This window comes from Ornithorhynchus anatinus, chromosome 7, assembly GCF_004115215.2.
Source record: "Ornithorhynchus anatinus isolate Pmale09 chromosome 7, mOrnAna1.pri.v4, whole genome shotgun sequence".
Lineage (NCBI taxonomy): Eukaryota > Metazoa > Chordata > Mammalia > Monotremata > Ornithorhynchidae > Ornithorhynchus > Ornithorhynchus anatinus.
In genome coordinates, this window is record NC_041734.1 from 72,433,418 (window position 1) to 72,458,213 (window position 24,796).

General features: G+C 48.3%; 1 protein-coding gene across 1 annotated transcript; it reads left to right on the top strand.

Moving 5' to 3' along the window:
• The first annotated feature begins 1,068 nt into the window (after window positions 1-1,068).
• TIMM17A (translocase of inner mitochondrial membrane 17A) lies at window positions 1,069-23,457 on the top strand. Its single transcript, XM_029069533.2, has 6 exons — window positions 1,069-1,162; window positions 11,984-12,083; window positions 12,327-12,390; window positions 18,595-18,723; window positions 19,362-19,472; window positions 22,488-23,457. Exons 1-6 carry the CDS (start codon window positions 1,137-1,139, stop codon window positions 22,571-22,573), a joined length of 516 nt encoding a protein of 171 aa, XP_028925366.1. The 5' UTR covers window positions 1,069-1,136; the 3' UTR covers window positions 22,574-23,457.
• The last annotated feature ends 1,339 nt before the right edge of the window (window positions 23,458-24,796 follow it).

Sequence of the window (24,796 nt, forward strand, 5' to 3'; positions counted from 1 at the left end):
TGTGGGCAGGGATTGTCTCTATTTGTTGCTGAACTGTAATATAACAATAATAACAATGTTGGCATTTGTTAAGCGCTTACTATGTACCATGCACTGTTCTAAGCGCTGGGGGAGATACAAGGTGATCAGGTTGTCCCACATGGGGCTCACAGTCTCAATCCCCATTTTCCAGAGGAGGTCACTGAGGCCCAGAGAATAATAATAATATTTTGGTATTTGTTAAGTGCTTTCTCTGTGCCAAGCACTGTTCTAAGCACTGGGTAGATACAAGGTAATCAGGTTGTCCCACGTGGGGCTCACAGTCTTCATTCCCATTTTACAGATGAGGTGAGGCCTAGAGAAGTGAAGTCACATAGCTGACAAGTGGTGGAGCCGGCATTAGAACCCACGACCTCCGACTCCTAAACCCGGGCTCTTTCCACTAAGCCACACTGCTTCCAAGCGTTCAGTACAGTGCTCTGCGCACAGTAAGGGCTCAATAAGTCCGACTGAATGGATGACTGAGTGGGAGTCAGAGGTTATGGGTTCGAATGCCGGCTCTGCCACTTGTCCGCTGTGTGACCTTGGGCAAGTCACTTCACTTCTCTGTGCCTCAGTTCCCTCATCTGTCAAATGGGGATTAAGACTGTGAGCCCCTCGTGGGGCAACCTCATTCCCCTGTATCCCCCCAGCGCTTAGAACAGTGCTTTGCACATAGTAAGCGCTTAACAAATACCAACATTATTATTATTATTATTCCTGTGAGCCCCACGTGGGACAACTTGATTTCCCTTGTGTCTACCCCAGCGCTTAGAGCAGTGCTCTGCACATAGTAAGCGCTTAACAATTTCCAACTATTATTATTAGGATGATGAGTTCCCCCGAGCCCCGCTGCTTCTCCAGACGCGGAGCGCAGCGCCCTCCGCCTCCAGGGGGCGCTCGATACCCCTCCGCCGCGGGGGGGGAGGGGGGAGGAGGAGGAGGGCGGGCGCCGGGGAAGCCCCGCCCCCGGAGGCAGAGGCGCCTGTTGTATGGTCCGCGCGCCGCGGCGGCCGACCAATCGGGGCCGGCGGGGCGGCCGCACTTCCGGTTGCCGGGAGGGGCGGGCTCTCCTCCCCTCGTGCGCCGCCGCCGCCGCCGCCGCCGCCCGGAGCAAGATGGAGGAGTACGCGCGGGAGCCCTGGTGAGCGCGGGCCGCTGTGGCCGCCTTTCCCCCCGACCCCGCGGGACCCAGGGGCTCCTCCGGGCCGCGCCGCTCCGGGCCGCGCCGGCCGGGGCAGGGCCCCGCTCCCTCCCGGCCGCGCCGTGACCTTGCGGCCCCTCGGCCCTGGGGAGCTCCGCCCCCCCCATGACGTCACCGCCCCACCCATAATGCCCTTCGCGGAGGGAGGGAGCGCTTCGCCAGCCCCGGCCTTATTTATTATTAATCATGTTGGTATTTGTCCAGCGCTTATTCTGTGCAGAGCACTGTTCTAAGCGCTGGGGGAGATCCGGGGTCATCAGGTGGTCCCACGTGGGGCTCACACGCTTTTGATCCCCATTTTCCAGACGAGGGAACTGAGGCCCAGTGAAGTGACTTGCCCACAGTCACCCAGCTGACAAGTGGCAGAGTGGGATTAATGATAATAATGATATCTGTTAAGCGCTTATTCTGTGCAGAGCACTGTTCTAAACGCTGGGGTGGATACTGGGTAATCAGGTTGCCCCACGTGAGGCTCACTGTCTTCATCCCCATTTTACAGATGAGGGAACTGAGGCCCAGAGAAGTGAAGTGACTTGCCCACAGTCACCCAGCTGACAAGTGGCAGAGTGGGATTAATAATAATAATATTTGTTAAGCGCTTACTGTGTGCAGAGCGCTGTTCTAAGCACTGGAAGAGATATGGGGTCATCAGGTTGTCCCACATGAGGCTCGCAGTCTTCATCCCCGTTTTACAGATGAGGGAACTGAGGCACAGAGAAGTGAAGTGACTTGCCCATAGTCACACAGCTGAGAAGGGGCAGAGCCGGGAGTCAAACTCATGACCCCTGACTCTGAAGCCCAGGTTCTTTCCCCTGAGCCATGCTGCTTCTCGAGCCACACTGCTTCTAGTATTATTATACTAATAGTAGAGAAGCAGCGTACCTCAGTGGAAAGAGCCCGGGCTTGGGAGTCAGAGGTCATGGGTTCAAATCCCACCTCTGCCACTTGTCAGCTGGGTGACTGTGGGCAAGTCACTTCACTTCTCTGGGCCTCAGTTCCCTCATCTGTAAAATGGGGATTAACTGTGAGCCTCACGTGGGACAACCTGATTCCCTTGTGTCTATCCCAGGGCTTAGAACAGTGCTCAGCACATAGTAAGCGCTTAGTAAATACCAACATTATTATTATTAAGCCCACCACGTCCCACCCATTCAGTGGTATTTATTGAGCGCTTTTTAGGTGGAGAGCACTGTACTAAGCGCTTGGAATGGACAATTCGGCAACAGATAGAGACCATCTCTGCCCAATAATAATGTTGGTATTTGTTAAGCGCTTACTATGTGCAGAGCACTGTACTAAGCGCTTGGAATAGACAATTCGGCAACAGATAGAGACCATCCCTGCCCAATAATAATGTTGGTGTTTGTTAAGAGCTTACTATTTGCAGAGCACTGTTCTAAGCACTGGCGTTGATACGGGGTCATCAGGTGGTCCCATGTGAGGCTCACAGTTAATCCCCATTTTATTCAATAGTATTTATTCAATAGTATTTATTGAGCGCTTACTATGTGCAGAGCACTGTACTAAGCACTTGGAATGTACAAATCAGTAACAGAGACAGTCCCTGCCCTTCGACGGGCTTACAGTCTAATCGGGGGAGACAGGCAGACAAGAACAATGGCAGTAAATAGAATCAAGGGGAAGAACATCTCATTTTACAGAGGAGGTAACTGAGGCCCAGAGAAGTGAAGTGACTTGCCCAAGGTCATATAGCTGACAAGTGGCAGAGCTGGGATTCGAACCCATGATGATGGGCTGACAGTCTAATCGGAGGAGACAGACAAAAATAGTAGCAATAAATAGAATCAAGGGGATGTACACCTCATTAACAAAATAAATAGGGTAATAATGTTGGTACTTGTTAAGCGCTTACTATGTGCAGAGCACTGTTCTAAACGCTGGGGAGGATACAAGGTCATCAGGTTGTCCCACGTGGGGCTCACTGTCTTCATCTCCATTTTACCGTTGAGGGAATTGAGGCACAATGAAGTGACTTGGCCAAAGTCACACTGCTGACCCGATTAGACTGTAAGCCCGTCAAACGGCCGGGACTCTCTCTATCTGTTGCCGACTTGTTGATTCCAAGCGCTTAGTACAGTGCTCTGCACATAGTAAGTGCTCAATAAATACTATTGAATGAATGAATGAATGGTGGAGCCAGGATTAATAATAATAATAACGATGGTATTTGTTAAGTGCTTGCTATGTGCAAAGCGCTGTTCTAAGCACTGGGGAGGGTACAAGGTCATCAGGTTCCCCCACTTGGGGCTCACCGTCATGATCCCTGTTTTACAGTTGAGGGAACTGAGACACAGAGAAGGGACTTGCCCGAAGTCACACCAAGTGACAAGCGGCGGAGCCGGGAGATTAATAATAATAATGATGATGTATTAAGCGCTTGCTATGTGCAAAGCACTCTTCTAGGCGCTGGGGAGGATACAAGTGATCAAATGCCAGGAAGTCGGGATTAGAACCCGTGACCTCTGACTCCCAAGACCGGGGTTTGGATTAGAGCCCATGACCATGGAGACACACAGTCTGAGGGGGATAATTATAATATCATCATTCGATCATATTGAGCGCTTGTGCAGAGCATAAGCGCTTGAAAGACAATTGGCCACATAATAATAACTGTAGTATTTGGTTAAGCGCTTACTGTATGCTGGGCACTGTGCCAAGCACGGGGGTGGATACGTGCAAATTGAGTTGGCCACAGTCCTGGTCCCACGTGGGCTCACGGTCTCAACCCCGATTTTACGGAGGAGGGAACTGAGGGCCAGGGAAGTGATTTGCCCAAGATCGCCCTTCAGACAAGTAGAGGAGGTGGGATTGAAACCCGTGAACTTGTGACTCCCAGGCCCGCGTTCCATCCACCACCCCGTGCGTCCCCATTGTACAGATGAGGAAATGAGGCACAGAGCAGCAAGCGACTTGCCAAGGTCACAGAGCAGGCAGGTGTGGGAGTCAGGATTAGAATCCGGATCTGCAGACTCCCAACCCCGGGGCTCTTTTTCCTTGGCTGCGGTGCTCGAGGAGCAGGTGAGCTGCCGGGTGGCCTGCTCCTACAGCTCGGCTCTAATAACGATAATGATGATGATAATGGTGGTGTGCCAGGCTCTGTACTAAGCGCTGGGTTCGATACAAGAAGATTGGGTTGGACACAATCCCTGTCCCATGTGGGCCTCATAGTTTCGATCCTGTGAACTCACTGTGGGCAGGATTGTTTCTTTTGCTATATTTTACTTCGTAGCTCATCGGAAAGACCACGGGTTTGGGAGTCAGAGGTCATGGGTTCAAATCCAGCTCAGCCACTTGTCAGCTTGTGTGACTTTGGGAAAGTCACTTAACTTCTCTGTGCCTCAGTCACCTCATCTATAAAATGGGGATTAAGACTATGAGCCCCACATGGGACAACCTGATCACCTTGTATCCTCTCCAGCACTTAGAACAGTGCTTTGCCACATAGTAAGCGCTAACAAATGCCATCATTGTTGATATTACCTTCCAAGTGCTTAGTACAGTGCTCTGCACACAGTAAGCGCTCCATAAATACGACTGAATGAATGATCCCCGTTTTACAGTGTAGGATCCGGCAAGGAACCTAACCTTCTCCTGCTCGGATCTCGCTTCCTTGTGCGGAGTCCCCGGGTGGGATTGGGGGGCTCCCTCCGAGTGGCGCGTGGCCGAGGTGTCGGGGTACAGGCCTGGCCGGTTCCAGCTTCCCACGCCTGGACCGACTGTAGTTGGTGCCCGGGGGCCCCGGCTTTGAAGGGGGAAGCCAGAGGCCCTTTTTTTGCTCGGCCCCTGGTGGGGCCCAGTGACCAGCACCGGGTCCCCCCCATTTTACCAGTGGAAGCTGAGCTTGCCTGTCCGATCAGTCACCCAGAACGGCCCCCAAAATGGCGAGGGAGCGTGCAGCCTCCCCCTCCTTCGCCCTAGGCGGGAGCTTGTGGGAGGACAATGTGGCTCCGAAGGTCAAAGATTCAGTCAGTCAATAGTACTTGTTGACTGCTTACTGTATGCAGAGCCCTGTATGAGAGGGAGAGTGGTGCAGGTCAGAAATCTCCTGTGCGCAGCCGGTCAGGTTGATGTGGCAGATCAAGTGCCCACGCCCTGCTCCGGCCCTGAGGGTGGACCCAGCTGGGTGTGCCCCACAGCAGTATCAGGGCAATAGCAGCCAGCTCGGAGTCAGCTTCGGGCTGTACCTCCTTAGCAAATTGGAGTGGGCGGTGAATTCAATTCATTCCTTCAGTCATATTGATCGAACGCTGTGTGCAGAGCACTGTACTAAGCGCTTGAGAGAGTATAATAGAGCAGTAACCGGTCACATTCACTGCCCACGAATTGCAGCACAGATCTGCACTTGGGTGAATCAGCACGTTTCAGCCCTTCGTCACGGGTGGATTATTTTCCAAGCCTGGGACAGCCAGACTGCTTCCTCTGAGTTTCTGTAAAGTGGTCCGCACTTTGTGAATGTTCACTTCTCAGTATCTTGATGGCTAATGGAATCAATTCCTAGAGTGCTCTGCTTTTAGCCCCTTGTCCTTTTACTCCTTGATTGAGTCTTGTTCCCCCCAAGGGGGGGATTGATTGTTAGAGTTTTCTGTTTGATGTGTGGAAAACACTGTGGTGTAGTGGCTAGAGCCACAGGCCTGAGAATCAGAAGGACCTGGCTTCAAATCCAGGCTCAGCAACCTGCCTGCTGTGTGACCTTGGAGAGACACTTCTCTGTGCCTCGTTCCCCTCAACTGTAAATTGGGGATTGAGACTGGTGAGCCCCACGTGGGAAAGGGACCATGCCCAACCCAACTTGCCTGTAACCTACCCCAGTGCTTAGTACAGTGCCTGGCACATAGTAAAGTTGCTTAATGAATACCATTTATTATTATTCGAGGTCTCTTGCTCCTGAGAGGCTCAAAATCTGAGACTTAAGATTCAGTATTTAGACTGTAGCCCCCCTGTGGAATGGAACTGTGGCCTGACTGATTACCAGCGCTTAACAAATACCATTAAAAAATTGAGCCATCAAAATCGAATAGAAAAATTGAGGGGGTATAGATGGAGAGTATAAGGGGGACCCAGACTAGCCAGAGGAACTCCAAGAGTTAGGGGGTGGGGTGCAGAGGAAGAGCCAGTGAAAAGGAGTGAAAAGGAATGTCCAGAGAGAGAAATTATCGGGTGTGTTCTCCAGACCCTTCCTCTCTGCCCCTTCTTCAACTCTCCAGCAGTATTCAAGAGGAGATCTCCTGCCTTCTCTCAAATCCACCCCCTCCATCTGCATATCCAACCCCCATCACTTTCTACCTTATCAAAAGACTTGCCCCTTCTCTGACCACCATCTTCAACTGTTTGCTCTTCAATGGCCTTTTCCCCACCGCTTTCAAGCATGCTAATGTCTCCTCTATTCTAAATAACCTCCCCCCCTTGACCCCATCGGCTGCCCTACTCCTCTCGCCCTATCTCTCTTCTACCATACCTCCCCAAACTTCTTGAGCAAGTTGTCTACACCCACAGTCTTAAGTTCCACTCTTACAGTTCTCTCCTTGACCCCCTCCAATCTGGCTTCCGTCCACTTTACTCCACTGAAACTACCCTATCAAAGATCACCAGTGATCTCCTTCTTGCCAGATCCAATGGACTCTACTCCATCGTAATCCTCCTTTAACTCTCAGGTGCCTTTAACACTACTGACCACCCCCTTCTCCTGGAAACATTATCCAATCTTGGCTTCACTGAGACTGTTCTCTCCTGGTTCTCCCTCTATTTCTCTGGCTGCTTGCTCAGCTCTTTTGTGGGCTCCACCTCTGCCTTCTGCCTCCTAACTGGGGGGGTCCCTCAAGCTTCAGTTCTGGGTCCCCTTCTATTCTCCATCTACACCCACTCTCTTGGAGAACTCATTCGCTCACATGGCTTCAACTACCACCTCTATGCAGATGATTCCCAAGTCTACATCTCCAGCCCTGATCTATCTCGCTCTTTGCTGTCTAGCATTTCCTCTTGCTTTCAAGACATCTCGACTTGGATGTCCTGGCGTTATCTGAAACTGAGCATGTCCAAAACAACTTCTTATCCTCCCACCCAAACCCGATCCTCCCCGTGACTTTCCCATCACCGAAAACAGCACCACCCTCCTTTCTGTCTCACAAACCCATAACCTTGGAGTTATCCTTGATTCCTCTCTGTCTGTCATTCAACCCACAGAGTCTGTCACTAATTCCTGTCTGTTCAACTTTCACAATACCGCTAAAACCCGTTCTTTCCTCTCCACCAAACTGATGCCACGTTAATCCAAACACTTATCCTATCCCACCTTGATTATTATATCAACCTCCTTGCTGACCTCCTTGCCTCCTGTTTCTCCCCACTCCAGCCCATACTTCATTCTGCTGCCTGGATAATTTTTGTACAAAAACGTTCAATTCACGTTTCACCACTCAAGAACCTCCAGTGGTTGCCCATCCACCTCTGCATCAAGCAGAAACTCCTTACTGTCAGCTTTAAGGCCCTCACTCACCTTGCCTCCTCCTACCTCACCTTGCTACCCTCTTACAACCCAGCCCACACACTTTGCTCTTGTAATGCCAACCTACTCACTGTACCTTGATCTCATCTATCTCTCACCACCAGCCTCTTGCCCACATCCTGCCTCCGGCCTGGAACACACTCCCTTTTTATATATTACTCTACCCACTTTCAAAGCCTTATTGAAGGCACAGCTCTAAGAGGCCTTCCTCTGACTAAGCCCTCATTTCCTCTTTGCCCACTCCCTTTTGTCTCGCCCTGACTTGCTCCCTTTATTCATCCCCTCTCCCCTTAGCACTTGTGTACATAACTGTAAATTACTTATTAATGTCTGTCTCCCCATCTAGACTGTAAGTTCACTGTGGGCAGGGAATTTAGCATGGCTGAGTGGAAAGAGCACGGGCTTTGGAGTCAGAGGTCATGGGTTCGAATCCCTGCTCGGCCACTTGTCAGCTGTGTGACTTTGAGCAAGTCACTTCACTTCTTGGTGCCTCAGTTACCTCATCTGTAAAATGGGGATTAAGATTGAGAGCCCCAAGTGGGATAACCTGATTCCCCTGTGTCTACCCCAGCGCTTAGAACAGTGCTCGGCACATAGTAAGCGCTTAACAAATACCAACAAATACCAACATTATTATTATTATATTGTACTCTCCCAAGCAGTTAATACAGTGCACTGCACTCAGGAAGTGCTCAATAAGTACTGTCGGTTGCATCAGGGGAGGACAGTGTAATTGAAACCAAGGTTAGATGGTGTTTCCAGGAGAAAGGGGTGGTCCACATTGTCGAAGGCTGCTGAGGGGTCGAGCACTGGACTAAATGCTTGGAAGCATACTTGGCACCACCATCCTCTGTGTCCCAAAGCTCACCGCTTTAGTTTTATCTTTGACTCCTCCCCTTCTCTTAACTCTCACACACCCACAAGTTCCCCTGTCTCCCTCCTCTCCCTCAGCTTCCAGGATTGTCTTTCTATAATAATAGTGATGGTACTTGTTAAGTGCTTACTAGGTGCCAAGCACTGTTCTAAGCACTGGGGTAGATGCAAAGTTCTCAAGTTGTCCCACGTGTGGGGCTCAAAGTCTTAATCCCCATTTTACAGATGAGTAACAGGCACAGAGAAGTTAAGTGACTTGCCCAAAGTCACACAGCTGACAGGTGGCGGAGGTGGGATTAGAACCCATGCCCTCTGACTCCCAAGCCCGTGTTCTTTCCACTAAGCCATGCTGCTTCCCTTTTATTTGACACACATTTCTCCTTCAGAAGACTCCGTTGACTCCATGCTTTCCTCTCCATCAATTGATCAGTGGTAATTATTGAGAGCTTACTAAGTGCAGGGCACTTTGGGGGTGGGGGGCGGGGAAGATGACACTGTAGACTGGGAAGGCCTGATCCCTGCCCACGAGGAGTTTGCAGTCTCTTGGGGGTGTGCTTCAAAGCACTCCACCAAATGTCTCCTGGTTACCCACCTCGTCTCTCTGTCTCTTTTTTAAATTTGGTGCTTGTTAAGTACTTGCTATGGGCCAGGCACTGTACTAAGTGCTGGAGTAGATAGAAGATAATCAGGTTGGACACAGTTCCTGTCCCACAGTCTTAGATTAGAACCCAGGTCTTCTGACTCTCAGGCCAGTACTCTTTCCACTAGGCCACACAGCTTCTCTTCATCTGTTTCTTTCCCCTGCGCACTGCTTTGGACTCTCCCATTCCTGCTCTTTCATTGACAGCTCTACTCTACCGCATTTGTCCCAGTTAACAGCTCTCCCTAGGCCTGTATTTTGAGAATAAACCCGTAGCCTCTGTCTGATGGTGGCCTCGTCCCCTAGGTCACTGACTCTCCGGGGGATGCATTTCAAAGAAATGGTTATGTTTAGGAGTGGCTAATATTACATCGGACAGCTGGGCTTGCAAATGTTACTTCACGTCACTGAATGACGTCTCCTTCGGCATCACAGATAGAACCCGCTGAAGAGATCTGACTAACCTAGTGAGAATAAATTGCAGCTTTGAGCTGGTGCTTCTTTTGGAGTCCTGATAATGCCAAGGGTGGGTCCTTAAAATAATGTTTGGAAAGGGAATTGATTTTTATGTAGTAAAGAAATCTTCCAGATCATGCTATCATTTTCAGGCTCCTTAACGTGAAATATTCTCATCCACAGCTGTTCTTACTTCTTGAGCCATTAGCGGGCTTGGCAGTGGCGCCCATAAAGAAGACATAACTCCTTGTGGGCAGAGTACTTGAAATAAAATGGGGAAAAAGTTGCGGCAGATGTATGTAGTGCTTTTTGAGCACTTACTGTGGTTAGAGAAGGAGAATGGCTCCATGGGCTTGGGAATCAGAGATCATGGATTCAAATCCCAGTTTAGCCGCTTGTCAGCTATGTGACTGTGGGCAAATCACTTAACTTCTCTGTGCCTCAGTTACCTCATTTGTAAAATGGGGATTAAGACAGTGAGACAGTGGGACAACCTGATCACCTTGTATCCTCCCCAGCACTTTGCCCATAGTAAGTGCTTAACAAATGCCATAATTATTAATTTTTATTAGGATTAGAGTTAGAGTACTGTATCTTGCTCACGTCTTCCCCCTCTGTCCTGGAACCCTCTCCCCCTTCATGTCTGACTAACCACCACTCTCCTCACCTTCAAAGTCCTGCTAAAATCCCATCTCCTCCAAGAAACCTTCCTTGACTAATCTCTCATTTCTCCACTCTATTCGCCATCCCCTCTGTATCATCTATATACTTGGGTGTGTACCCCTTAAGTACTATGATATTCAGCCCATCCCCACGGCATTTATGAACATATCCCTATACTCTGCCATTTCCCCTAAGTGTAATTTATTTTAATGGCTGTCTCCCCCATTAGATCTTAAAGTCCTTGAGGGCAGGAATTGTGTTTACCAACTCTACTGTATTGTGTGCTGCACCCAGCAAGTGCTCAATCATTGTTGAGAAGGAGCAGGGCCTAGTGGAAAGATCATGGGCCTGGGAGCCAGAGGACCTGGGTTCTAATCCTCGTTCCGCCAGTTCCTTGCTGCGGGACTGTGGGCCCGGCATTTAACATCTTTGGGCCTCAGTTTCCTCCACTGTAAAATGGAGATAAAATTCTTCTCCCTCCTACTAAAACTGTGAGCCCCATTTGGGACAGACTGTGTCCAACTTGATTAACTTGTATATAAGTTAATATATACAGGCAGAGAACAGCGTGGCTCAGTGGAAAGAACGCGGGCTTGGGAATCAGAGGTCACAGGTCCTAATCCCGGGTCCGCCACTTATCAGCTGTGTGACTTTGGGCAAGTCACTTAACTTCTCTGTGTCTCAGTTACCTCATCTGGAAAATGGGGATTAAGACTGTGTCCCCCAAGAGGGACAACCTGATTACCTTTTATCTACCAAGCGCTTAGAACAGTGCTTGGCACATAGTAAGCACTTAACAAATGGCAAAATTATTATTATATACCAAAGTGTTTAGTACAGTACTTGACAAATAGTAAGCACTTAATAAATCCATAATAATAACACTACCATTGATTGAGTGATTTCGAGCCCTTGTTGGGTCGAGGTTGTCTCTGTTGCCGAACTGTACTTTCCAAGCACTTAGTACAGTTCTCTGTACACAGTAACTGGTCAATAAATATGATTGCATGAATGAATGAATGGTTACTAAGCACATGGATGAGTACAATATAGTAGATGTGCAGTTGGTGGGGGAGTGAAAAAGCGCTCCGGCTGGGTAGGTTTGGGTGAGAATCCAATAGCAACACTTCTTAAAGTGGGCTATGAGTTGTGTAACTAGCAGCAATATTTATTGAGCACCTAGAGGTTGTGGCGGTGAGCCCCAGCTGGGACAGGGATGGGGCTTGTGTCTGTAAGTTTCTGGAACATAGTAAGTAGCCCTTGCTAGACACTGTAATTGGTGCTGGGAAAGGCCCACCAGGATCCCAAGTTGTGTTACCCCGCCCGGCGAGTGTACTGTCTAACCCCTTCTCTCCTCTTCTCCCTCCCATCTGCATCATCCTGACTTGCTCCCTTTATCTCCCTGGCCCCACAGCACTTATGTACATATCCGTAACTTATTTATTTATATTAATGTCTGTCTCTCCCTCTAGACTGTAAGCTCATTGTGGGCAGGGAATGTGTCTGTTGTTATATTCTCTCCCAAGCGCTTAGTGCAGTACTCTGCACACTGTAAGCGCTCAATAAGTACTGATCGACTGACAACTACCTTTTCTTTCTGCTCCAGCCCCTGGCGGATAGTGGACGACTGTGGCGGAGCCTTTACCATGGGCGCCATCGGTGGGGGCATCTTCCAAGCCATCAAAGGCTTCCGGAATTCTCCGGTGGTAAGCTGGCCGGGATACCTGGGATGGCATGGGATTTTCGCTTGTGAGATCTCAGTCCTGTTGTGTTCGTAAACCTCAAGATCGAGGAGATCACAGGGGTGGAGTGGAAAGGTCAAAGGCAGTTAGGATTTTGTGGGTGGGATCCCGAAGGGCTGTATTGGTTTCTTTGAGGAAAGATGAACTAGAACCATTGTGGTTTTCTTTTTTTCTGACCCGTTTCCCCCCCACCCCCCACTTTTCCAGGGAGTAAATCACCGACTGCGAGGAAGCTTGACAGCAATTAAAACTCGAGCGCCACAGTTGGGAGGTGAGAAAAGTCATTTTATGCTGTAATCAGGCTCCCCTTTCTTTCTGAGGACATGGCTCTCCAGTTTGTCAACTCCAAGTCCTTTTGTGGTAAATCCTTTTAGGGAAAAAGCTTTGTCAGCTAATTTAGTTGATCAGTGGCATTTACCCCACCTTCCTCACCTCGCTACTCTACTATTCTACTGTACTCTGCTCTACTTTGCTTCTCTACTACTACAACCCAACCCTCACACTTTGCTCCTCTAATGCCAACTATACCTCAGTCTCATCTGTCTCACCAACGACCTCTCACCCACATCCTGCCTCTGGCCTGGAACACCCTTCCTCTTCACATCTGATAGACAGTTACTCTCCCCATGCTTCAAAACTTATTGAAGGCATATCTCCTCCAAGAGGCCTTCCCCGACTAAGCCTTCTTTTCTGCTTCTCCCACTCCTTTCTATGTGGCTTGCCTCGCTCCCTTTATTCATCCCCTCTGCTTCCAGTCCCATGACCCTTATGTATGTATCTGTTATTTTATTTATAATAATGTCCTTCTCCCCCTCTAGACTGCAAGCTCATGTGCAGGGAATATGTCTTATATGTACTCTCTCAAGCGCCTAATATAATGCTCTGCACACAGTAAGTGCTCAGGAAACGCGATTGACTGACTGACTGCAACAAAACCAGGTCATGCATACCCTGACCTCCAGGAGCTTCCTGTCTAGTTCCCTCATTGCCCTGTCTTAGAATAGAAGTTTGAATGGGAGCCATGTTTGGCTCCTCAGACTATGAACTGCTCTTCCCAAGTAGGAGGAAGAGATGCTTACTGAGCTTTAAAAACCAGGGGAATGGAAGTTTTGCTCTGGAAAGAAGGAAGTCGACAACATCTCGGTCCCGAAGTGAGAGCCGGCTGAGACAGAGCGAGGTTGTACTCCAGAACCTGACTTCTGGAGTTCAGAAATAGGACTTCTTGTATAAGCTTATTTATTTGTTTATTTTATAAGAAATAAGATGAAATTGAAATGAGAGAGTTCAGTTGGTCAGAAAGAAGGGTGTTATGACTGTCAGGGGTTTAGATAAATATTAGGTTATAAAGAATCAGATATTCACATGAGAGTCGGTGGTTAATGGGGTGACGTATCCAGGCAAGTGGGGAACTGGTCAGGGAATGCCCCTTGGAAACAGGAGGTTTGAAGGACTGTGGTTTGTGCAGTTCTTAAGGGGCAGGGGAGGGGAGGGCGAAGATCCATGCAGATGGAAAGGGGTGCTCGGTAATTCAGCAATGGGAGACTTTTGGCAAAGTGCAGTTAGAAGTCTAGTGTGGGGAGAGTGCAGAGTGTGAGGCTGGAGTAATTTTTTTGTTTGTTTTTTGGGGGTGCTTACTATGTGCCAGCGACCATACTAAGCTCTAAGATACATAGAAGTTAATCCGGTTGGGCACAGTCCCTGTGCCATATAAAACTCAAAGTTTTAATCCCCATTTTCCAGGTGAGGTAACCGAGGAATAGAGAAGTGAAGAGATATTGCCCAAGGTCACACAGCAGGCAAGTGACGGAACCGGGTCGTGGGGAAAGAGAGAGATGGAGAGTACCTGGGAACTTGATGAGCAGGTTTTTTTGGTGTGTGTGTGTGGACGACCAGATGGGTCAAGGTTATTGAGGAGGGGAGTGATGTGACAGTGAGAGAAACATGTAGGTGTTTGTAGGATGGAGTGAAGGAAGAAGCTTAATGCAGGGAGACTAAGGGTGGAGGCAGTGATCACGTAACCCAGATGGGAGGCGAAGTGCGTCTGATCCGGGGTGTCGAGCAGGAAGGGCGGAGACGGGGGTGGGGAGACGCTGGATGGATGACATCTAGAAGGAGAACCGGCGAGGTTTAGAAACCGACTGCAGAATGTAGAGAAGTCACAGATGACACAGGTGGCAAACTTCTGGCACCTCGAGGGTGGTGGCGGCGATAGAGTTGGCAGCCATCGGAAAGTTAGAGGAGAGGGTTGGGAGGGAAGGTGAGGAATTCAGTTTCTGACATCCTGAGATGTGACGGGAGACACGTAAAGCATGTGAGAGGCCAAGGTTGGAGACGTAACTGGGTGTCAGACGAACTTCCCTTGACGTGAGTTGGTAGACAAACTCACAGAGTCTGCCTTTGGGGTGAAAAAGGTGAGAGGTACAGTACAATACAGTAAAAAGGTACAGTACCCTGCACACCATAAGCACTCAGATCGATTGATGAAACTTATTTCATGAAAAATCTCAGGAAGCAATTAGGATTAGTTACAGTGGTAGCAGAGCACAATGAAATTGACAGAAACCAAATTCTGGTGTTAAGGTGCAGGCTGCCCTACTTCCACCATGGTTCCCTAGTTGATCCAACGGGTTCTCCTTCCCATCTCCCAACCCCCGTTCTGAAACCACGTAGCTGTATGCTCGTTCTGGGCAGGGATGGTGTTTGCTAATTCAGTTGTGTACTTTTCCAAGAGCTTAGTATAGTGCTCTGCACATAGTAAGTGCTCAATAAATACAATTGATTGATTGGCTCCTATATGCTTCAGGCCTCCTGCATCGCAAGCCGAGTCTTGGCTTTCCTCTGGGCAGACAAGGAGACCTCCCTCACTTTGCCCCGCCCCAGTCAAATTGTTTGAGACCCTACCCTATGTAGCGTAATCAACCGGTGGCATATAATGAGTGCTTACTATGTGCAGAACACTAATAAGTGCTTTGGAGAGTACATTATGAAACACTTGGCAGACATGTTCTCTGCCCACATGAGCTTACAGTTTTGAGGGGGAGACATGTTATAAATAGTTCATAGTATAAAATTTAAAGCTATGTGCATCAGTGTTGTGGGGTTCATTCATTCAGTCGTGTTTATTGAGCATTTACTTTATGCAGAGCACTGAACTAAGCCCTTGGGAAAGTCCAATCCAACAATAAACAGTGACATTCTCTTCCCACAATGATAGAGCTCCTGGGAGAGTCCAGGAAAAGTGGTCGGCACCATCCCTGTCCTCGATCAAGCTTGACATCTGGTGGGGAAGGCAGACCTGAAGATAAATTCCTGCCCTGCCACTTGTCTGCTGTGTGACCTTGGGCAAATCACTTAACTTCTCTGTGCCTCAGTTACCTCATTTGCAGAATGTGAATTAAGACTGTGAGCCCCGTGAGAGACATGGACTGTGTCCAACCTGATTAGCTTTTATCTACCTTAATGCTTACAACAGTGCCTGGCACGTAGTAAGCACTTAACAAATAGCTTTTTTTTTTTAAAAAAAAAGTAAATTGCAGCTAAGGGAGGCAGCAGAATTGGAAGATTGCCCTGGCCATGTCCCACTAGGTTCCCCCTAGGTGAGCAAACCTCCCTTGTTTCTGTCTGGGCCCGCCAAGCAGGCGTGAGTCAGTGCTGGGCCCGAGAAGCTGCCGTAATGGGGTGACAGTTCAGACCTCAGATTTCACCTGGTTCAAGGGACCTGTGCCTGGAAGTTGTCCCCACATGTGCCCTGGCAGGGGAGGAGTGCCACCTGCCCAGCACGGTGGAGGGTTGGAGAGAGAGAAAGATATGACCTCGAGGTTGCTCATTTGTGGGAAAGGATGTGGGGGAAGGTATGCGTCGACCATGTTGGGAGGAATTAGGAAGAGGAGCTACAGCAAGACAGGAGAGGGGAGGTCTGTTTGAGGTGTTACGTTTAAGACATGTAGGAGTTTGGTTTTTTTTTTGAATCTGGGTCAACTGATTTTATTTCAACAACCCTCTTATACCTCTTTGCTCAAGCCTCATTTTATTCCTGCTCTGTTGACAGTGATTAATCCTCTGCTTAAATTGTTACCTAAGGCAGTCAAGAAGAGCGACATTCTTGCTAAACTACAAATCTGGTTACGGCATACAAAATTAAGGCCTGTTTTAGATTTCTAATAATAGAAGCCCGTAGCCCCGTTGAAGCCATCTGGTTTGTTTGGGAAGCTGCTGCTAATGCCCCAGGGCTTTGGTGGATAAAGCAGCCTGGATGAATTTGGTGAGGGGGCGATAGCTCTGAAGTGAGGGGAAAGTCTTTTCTGGTTAGGTGTTGGGGTGATTCCTTAACCTGGCCAGTAGCCTTGGTTGGGGACTCTGTGGTGCTTGTTTCATTAGTTAATTAAACCAGCAGGGTGATGCAGGTCCTGGCTGGGACCCTCTCCTGTGCTGGCTGGGTCCAGGAGGTGGGGGTCCTAGGTTCCAGAGGAGGGGCTTTCATCTACAGCCCTTCCTCTCACACAGAACCACTCGGCTGTTACCAGGATTACTCCTCCTGGGGGCTAGGCTGCACCCCGTAGAAGATAGAGCACAGGCCTGGGAGTCAGAAAATCATGGGTTCTAATTCCGGCTCTGCTACTTGTCTGCTGTGTGGCCTTGGGCAAGTCACTTCACTTCTCTGGGCCTCAGTGACCTCATCTATAAAGTGGGGATTGGCACTGTGAGCCCCATGTGGGACAGGGACTGTCCAACCCAGTTCGCTTGTATCCACCTCAGGGCTTAATCTGGGAGTCAGAAAGTCATGGGTTCTAATCCCAACTCCACCACTTGTCTCTGTGTGACTTGGGGCAAGTCGTTTCACTTCTCCAGGCCTCAGTTACCTCATCTGTCCAAACCGATTTGCTTGTAATAATAATAATACTGTTGGTATTTGTTAAGTGCTTACTATGTGCAGAGCACTGTTCTAAGCGCTGGGGTAGATACAGGGTAATCAGGTTGTCCCATGTGAGGCTCACAGTTAATCCCCATTTTACAGATGAGGTAACTGAGGCACAGAGAAGTTAAGTGACTTGCCCACATCACACAGCTGACAAGTGGCAGAGCCGGGATCCACCCCAGCGATTAGTACAGTGCCTGGCACAAAGTAAGCGCTTAACAGATACCACAATTATTATTATCATTATTAGTACAGTGCCTGGCACAAAGTAAGCACTTAACAAATACCATTATTATTATTATTATTACCCCAGTGAAGCTACTGGTGGGGGCTAGAAGACCAGAAAGCTGGCTGGCTCCAGGGAAACTGGAGTTATGGGGAAGAATATTATAATAATAATCATAATAGTATTGGTTAATGGCTTATTATTTACCAAACATCTTATTAAGTGCTGGGATAGACATAGATAATTTAATTGGACAGACAGACCCTGTCCCTCAAGGAGCTCACAGTCTAAGTAAGAGAGATCAGGTATTTCGTCTCCATTTTTCCAGGGAAGAAACTGACACATAGAGAAGTTAATGGGCTTGCCCAAGGTCCCACAGCAGGAAAGTTGTGGAGCTGGGCTGAAAACCCTGGTCCTTTGGTCCCCAGGTTTCCAAAAAGCAGTGTGGGCCAGTGCCTGGACTGTAGGGCTCATAGTTCACTGATGTCTTGTGTTGAAGTCCTGCAGTACATTGGGCTCTGTCTTCTATGGGAATCTGCAGTGCACTGGGCCGCACTGCTCATAGTCTGTGGCCTAATAAATGGGTCTTGTGGATAGAGTATGGGCCTGGGAGTCACAAGGACCTGGATTCTAATCCTAGTGCTGCCACTTGTCCGCTGGGTGGCCTTGGTCAAGTCACTTCATTTCTCTGTGCCTGTTACCTCATTTGTAAAATGGGGATTGAGTATGAACCCCCTGTGGGGCAGGGACTGTCCAACCCAATTTTCTTACATTCCCCCAACGTGTAGTACAGTGTCTGGCACATAGTATCGCTTAATGAATGCCACAGTAATAATAATAATTATTATTATTACTACGTCCCTTGTCAAAGACCTACAAAACACTGTACTGTTCCGAGAGCCCAGGTGCCTGAGAATAGCACTTTTCGAGACTTGGGCCACACAGTGACGGTCCACCACGGTCCAGAATCTGGGTCTAATTCCCATCTGTATACTCTTTCCCTGTGCTTAGTACAGTGCTCTGTCTACAGTAAGGACAGTATTATTGCTGCATCAGTTATATTTATTGAGTGCTTACTGTGAGCAGAGCATTATACTGAATGCTTGAGAGCATAGAGTATAACAGTTAGTAGACATGTTCCCTACCTACAATGAATTTCCAGTCCAGACGGGGAGACAGACATTCCAGAGTGAAGGGCTCATTACTTTTGGGGACTCAAGCCTGAAAAGGAAAAGCAATTAAACTTTTAATCTCATCTCCATTTCACAATTTAGGTGTAGAGAGAAAGGAACTAAGCCATCTTTATTGTTTTTTCTTTCCCCTTAAACCAACAGGCAGCTTTGCAGTTTGGGGTGGCCTCTTCTCCATGATCGACTGCAGTATGGTGAAGGTCAGAGGCAAGGAAGATCCCTGGAACTCCATCACAAGCGGTGCTTTAACGGGAGCCATTTTGGCAGCGAGAAGTAAGGTTAAACTTTAGAGTTGTGACAGTTTGACAGGCCTCCTGTTTTCCAGACAGGGATTCTTTCAGGGTAGCAATGTAAGAGCGTGGCTTAGTGGAAAGAGCACGGGCTTGGGAGTCAGAAGTTGTGGGTTCTATCCTCGGCTCTGGCACTTAGCTGTGTGATTTTGGGCAAGTCATTTAACTTCTCTGTGCCTCAGTTACCTCATCTGTAAAATGGGGATTAAGACTGTGAGCCCCACGTGGGTCAACCTGATTACCTTGTAACTATTCCAGTGCTTAGAACAGTGCTTGGTGCATATTAAGCCCTTAACAAGTACCGTCATTATTATCATTATTATTATGGGAAATTAGAGCCTTAGAATAGATCGAGTCGATCACTTCGTGATGGCTTAGAGGGCCAACTAGGCCAACCCCTTGGTAAAACTGTGTGGGGCCTTTTTGAGTGTTGTCACCATTTTTTCCATGTGATTGACACCTGTTGGTGGACTCTTTCCCCCCTTCCCTCTCCCCCATGCTCTTGAACTTGGGGAATGGGCCAAAGAGAGGCCGTCAGGTGGTCCCCCAGAATCAGCGCTCACTCCAGGGTAACTGCGCCGACCTAGGGAGTAATGTCCCTCCTGTCTTCACTGTCTTCAGACGGACCCGTTGCCATGGTCGGCTCAGCCGCGATGGGCGGAATCCTCCTGGCCTTAATCGAAGGAGCTGGCATCCTGTTAACAAGATTTGCCTCTGCGCAGTTCCCAAATGGTGAGTAGTGCTTGCCCCAAACCCAGACGAAGCCAGGGCTCTCAGGCCAAAGCCGTTTGTTCTATGTGTATGCTGCAGAACTGTTTTCCAGATTGAAAAGGTCTGTGATTTCACCCTGAGGGCCTTGTGTTTCAGAGGATGAGACCTGTTCTTTGGCTCCAGCACATTTATTTGCTCTTTTTCCCCCAAAACTCTGTAGCTTCCTTGGAGAAAGTCACTATGCCATTGTGAAAGATGAGGAGAGTTCATCACTGACTCGGGCCCTTTATTTTGAAGAAAAGGGTATCGGGGAGGGAGAGGTAGAGTCAGAGAGTAACTGACTCTGCCTCTGGTCTGGGGTCTTGTTTTTGTCTTTGGGTGGAGGAGAAAGGGATCATGTCTCCCAAACATCTGACCTTGCTTCCTCACGGCCCTGGCCAGAGCTCCCCATTTCACTCTGGCAAAACCATTCAAGCGCTGTACTGCTCATTGGAGATCCCGAGCTGGCCTGAGCCCTTTCTGCCTGATGGGGTTGTTTGGGGCTTTCGTATCTCTGCTTCCGGCTAGTTCCTCCACAAAGGGACACCTGCCTCTCTGGCTCCTTTTTTTTTTTTAAATGGTATTTATTAAGTGCTTACTACATGTCAAACACCATTCTAAACGCTGGGGTAAACACCGTTCTAAACCCTGTCCCGAATGGAGTTCTTAGTGTAATAGGAGAGAGGACAGTTATCGAATACCCATTTTACAGTTGAGGAAACTGAGGGACACAGAAGTTCAGTGGCTAGTCCAAGGTCACAGCAGCAAGCAGTTGGCAGAGCTGGTCCTCTGACTCCCAGGACCGCACTCTTTCCAGTGGCCTTGTTGCTTCCCTGCTGCTTCTCAAGGAAGTTAGGGTAGCGCTTAGGTTGAAAGTTTCCACATTTATAAAAACTGGAACATTTTTCTCGTGTGGATACTTTCTGGTTATAAATTTCCTTCCGCCTAATTACTGTCTTTGGTTAGGCTGTCATGCTGCTCCAAGCTGTTAACATAATGAAAAAAAAATCCTAAAGCCAAGAAATCTACTTCTTGAATCATGAAGATGCAGGCTGCTTAGAAGCATGTAAAGAAGAGCAGGGGCCCTTAAGAAATATAGGGTAACTGCATTGCTATCTACATCTAATAGTTTTGATGCAGAGTGGATCAGTATTCAGGACCTGATTTTGTAGCCAAAGGAAGTGAAATTGACTACTAGTCTTGAGGCAAAAAGTTTTCAACAGCAATGGCAAGCACCTTCAAGGAGTAGTGACAGATGCCGTCACCTCTGGAGGTTGGTGCCACCTGTCACTAAGTGCTCCAGCCCGTTCCTTCTGTTGCGACCCCAGAGCTGTTATTCACTCCGAGGCCCAAGGCCGTTGCTCCAAGGACTCCTTATAAGCAACCACCTACAGGGCTCCCTTTCAGTGTTCTACTGTCATGGGTTGAGCGGGGGTTCGCTGAGGCTTATTGGTCACAGGATGAGCTTGATGGTTAGGGTGACGGCCTCCCCCTTCATCCCCCCAAACTCCCGCCTTTTATAGGCATTGCGATTGTCCTTACCTTTCACACTCTTGAGGGGAGGGACTCTCCACCCTCTCCTGGGGTTTTGAAGAAATAATTGAATCATCAGCTTTCTGATGACTGGCTCATACCACCTTGTGGTGCTCTGGGCTTCTAGGATTCCGAGCTGGTCCGTGGAGGGCCTATGCAGGTTTTTAACAGCTTTCTCTCTGTAAACCCATTATGGGCAGGAAATGAACCCACTAATTCTTCTGTATTGTACTCTCCTAAGGGCTTAGTTCCGTGCTCTGCACATAGTAAGCACGTGATAACTACAATCGATTGTCAACAGAAGCTTCTTTGGGTGGGTGTTTGTATCTGGTTTTGGGGTCTTCAGCAGTCCATTTCCTCCCTTTTATGATACAGGGCAACCGTCTTTCCAAGCCCACCCATATATATACTTGCCATTTACACACCCATTCTCCATCTGGAAGCGGCTTGCCTAGTGGTTAGAGCACAGGCCTGGAAGTCAGAGGACCTGGATTCTGTTCCTGGTTCCACCATTTGTCTGCTGTGTGATCTTGGGCAAGGCACTTTCACTGTGCCTCATTTCCCTCATCTGCAAAATGGGGATTCAGTGTCTGTTCTTCCTCCTACTTACCCTGTGATCCCCACCTGGGACCTTATTACTGTTTATCCTTCCTAGTGCATAGTACAATGCTTGACATATAGTAAGCGCTTAACAAATACTGCTATTATTATTACTCTTATGATATGGGGTGTTTGAAATTTTGACCTGTTCCTCTAGTTCAGGAATCAGACAGATGAAGATTCGAACTTGGCCAATGATTTAGGCTGATATTCTCTGCTCAGAGAGATACTCTTTTAATAGCATATCCTCTTCCTGATTACTATTAAGGAATCTCCCCCCACCCCCATCCCAATCACAGTCTCTCTCCCCCCCCTCCCGGACCCTAATCTATAAAACATGGGAAACGCTGCTATTAAAAGAGGAGCAATTAATTGTCTAGCTGATAGCCCATTTGCATGTGGCAAGTATAGTTTCATGCCTGGGGGATAGATAGTAAAGAATCTTGCTTTCTTTTGCTAGTTGGCTGCATCCGAATTTAAATATTCATTGGAATTGGAGAGGACCTTACTGGGTGAAAAGATTGACGTTGGTCTCGCAATGTATCTGTGATAGTCATCCTCTTCTGCTTTACAATTGTAGGCATTATTTACAAACTGCTAGGTTGGAAGTTGAGTTGGTTCAGTCACCGGGAACTTTTTGCAAGGCTGATGGGTTCCCAAAAGGCCGGACCTGACTGTTTCCATTTCTGATGTTTTAATCAATCAGTGGTATTTATTGCTTGCTTACAGTGTGCAGGACTCCATACTTAACGCTTGGGAGAATATGAGTTGGTACCATGATCCCTGCCCACAAGGAACTTATGGGCTTCAGGGAGACAGACATTAAAATAAGATTTATTACAATGTCTTCTTGTCCGTTTGCAGGCCCCCCGTTTGCCGAGGACCCTTCTCAGCTGCCTCCAGCCCAGCTGCCCAGTTCGCCGTTTGGAGACTACCGGCAGTACCAATAAGACTTTACCTCCTAAGGATTCTTGTTAGAGTGTGAGCTGTAGTTCTAGAAAGATGCTGGAAGATCAGGTCCCCGAACGCTTCCAAACCACAGGGTGGATCAGGGAACCCAAACACGCTACAGAGAGAGAGAACACTCGGCACTTTTCCTCTGTCAAGAAGCCTGAAAACAGTCTCCAACATAGATATATTTATTCCTACCCGGATTGCATTTGTTATAAAATTAATGTAAAATGTCCTAAAAAAGAAAATCTGTTGAAAGGGCATAGGAAATGAAGGACCAACAGGAGGATTCAGTAAAGCTTGGTTTTATGTACTGAAATGGATTTCCTTGTGGACTTATCTGCCCGATGTGTGCGTTCTGCCATGTAAGCGTTTAAAAGCTCTGGAATTTGGTCTTTTTCTTCAAGATCGTCCATAGTCAAACCGTACTTCTCGTCTCTGACAGAATACGCTTAATCTGCATGTCTGGGGAGCGGAACCGGTCTTCACTCCAGAAGTGGGTGTGAGTGAAAGGCTGGTGGAGCAAGAACACAGTAGTTAACCATAATCTCCGGAGTCCTTTTCGCTGCACATAATAAACACCTTGTACCGGCCTAATAAGGCCCAGGTTTGAAGCCCCTTTCCTCCTGGGCATCTTGCACCTTGTTTCAGCCCTTCGGAAGCCTCGGTAGGGACTCATTTGTTTCCGAGGCACTTGAGGCTTTTAAAAAGGAGTCCACGTCAGAGTCGGCCGATTCCTCCACGAGACTGAAGACAAAATCCGAGGACACCGTAAGCCCCTAGAGGGCACGGGTCGTGTCTTCTAACTTTGTTTTTCCCTGCCAAGTGTATAGTTCAGCGCTCTGCACAGAGGATGCACTCAATAAATGCTATCGAGGGTGATGATGATGGCTGATTTTTATTTTAAGGCTGGTATTGAATGTCCAGGAGGTGGTCAGTTGCCATTTGTGAGAGAAGGTCAGTGCGTTCTGCACGTCAGGCTGGAGGAGGGCAGGAAAATGGGCCTCTTAGGCCACTCCAGATAAGAATAGTGAACCTGACCCTTGACAGTGACCGACCCCCACCTCCCCTAAACAGCCCATCGGGAAAGTGAAAAACCTCACGAGGGTGGTTAATGTGTGTGCCAAGTATTACTATACCGTGTGTAAGATCATCTTTTTAGTGGAAAAAGCTGAACGCTTTTTTTTTTTCCAAAGGAAAGTCATCCTGGGCCCAAATGAATACCTATAAATCCAAGTTAGGTGCATGGAGCAGCCAAATGTGTGTTTCTGAATGTCAGAGGAGATGCTATTTCAAAGGGAAGGATGAAGGGAGGGGAGGTTGCTTCATGATTTATTTGAGCCCTTTATTTATTTTATGGTTTGCGGAGGAACACCGACAATCTTTTATCTCCTCAGAAATATGTTATGTTGTAGGGTAACTGGTTAACTGTCCAAGCCTTGGAAAACTCTGCTTTGCTAAAGTAGATAGGAGAGACATAGGGAAGTTGTTTAGCTGAACAGAGACAGGTCATCACTAGAATGCACAGAGCCAAGTTCCAAAGAATAATGAGGGGAGATCGCAGAAACGAATGGGGGGTTTTGAGGGGAGGCTCAGAGCTGCTGGTGCCTTGGGGTTGAGGACTGGGGAATAAAAAAACCCTTCACTTGCAGTGTCCAGAAATCTGGCGGTGTGGGTTTGGGGGCTCAATAGGACCTGCAGGGGGCTGAGCAAGATTTTTCAGGAGGGAGGGCAATAGGGATCCCATGCTGGAGCGTGTGGTATATTGGGACTTGGTCGAGCGGGTGAGTTTCTGGCTTGCTGGTGATTTGAGTTGGTCTCAGTAGCACCTTTGGCTACTCATGTTTCATAAGCCAGGCTGGACTTCCCGGAACCCTGAGAAATGGGCCTCAACAGGCCTGTGGCAGAAGATGCTCCACCCCTTATCGAGGTGTACATTCACCCTTCAGAAACTATCAGTCCTTCAATGGTATTAAGCACTTCCTGTGTCCAGAGCACTGTTCTGAGAGTTTGGGAAAGTACAATATAATAGAGTTGATAGACACTGTTCCCGTCCACAGGGAGCTAGTGGGATTTTTGATTCCATGTAAGGGAATGAGAGTGTTTTCAATATGAGTTCCCATTGCTGTTCTTCCCCTAGACAAACTCCTCCAGCCCCATCATGCCAGCAGAAATCTCAATGGTTCTCCATATTGGGTTGCTTGTTAAGGTTTGAATAATTT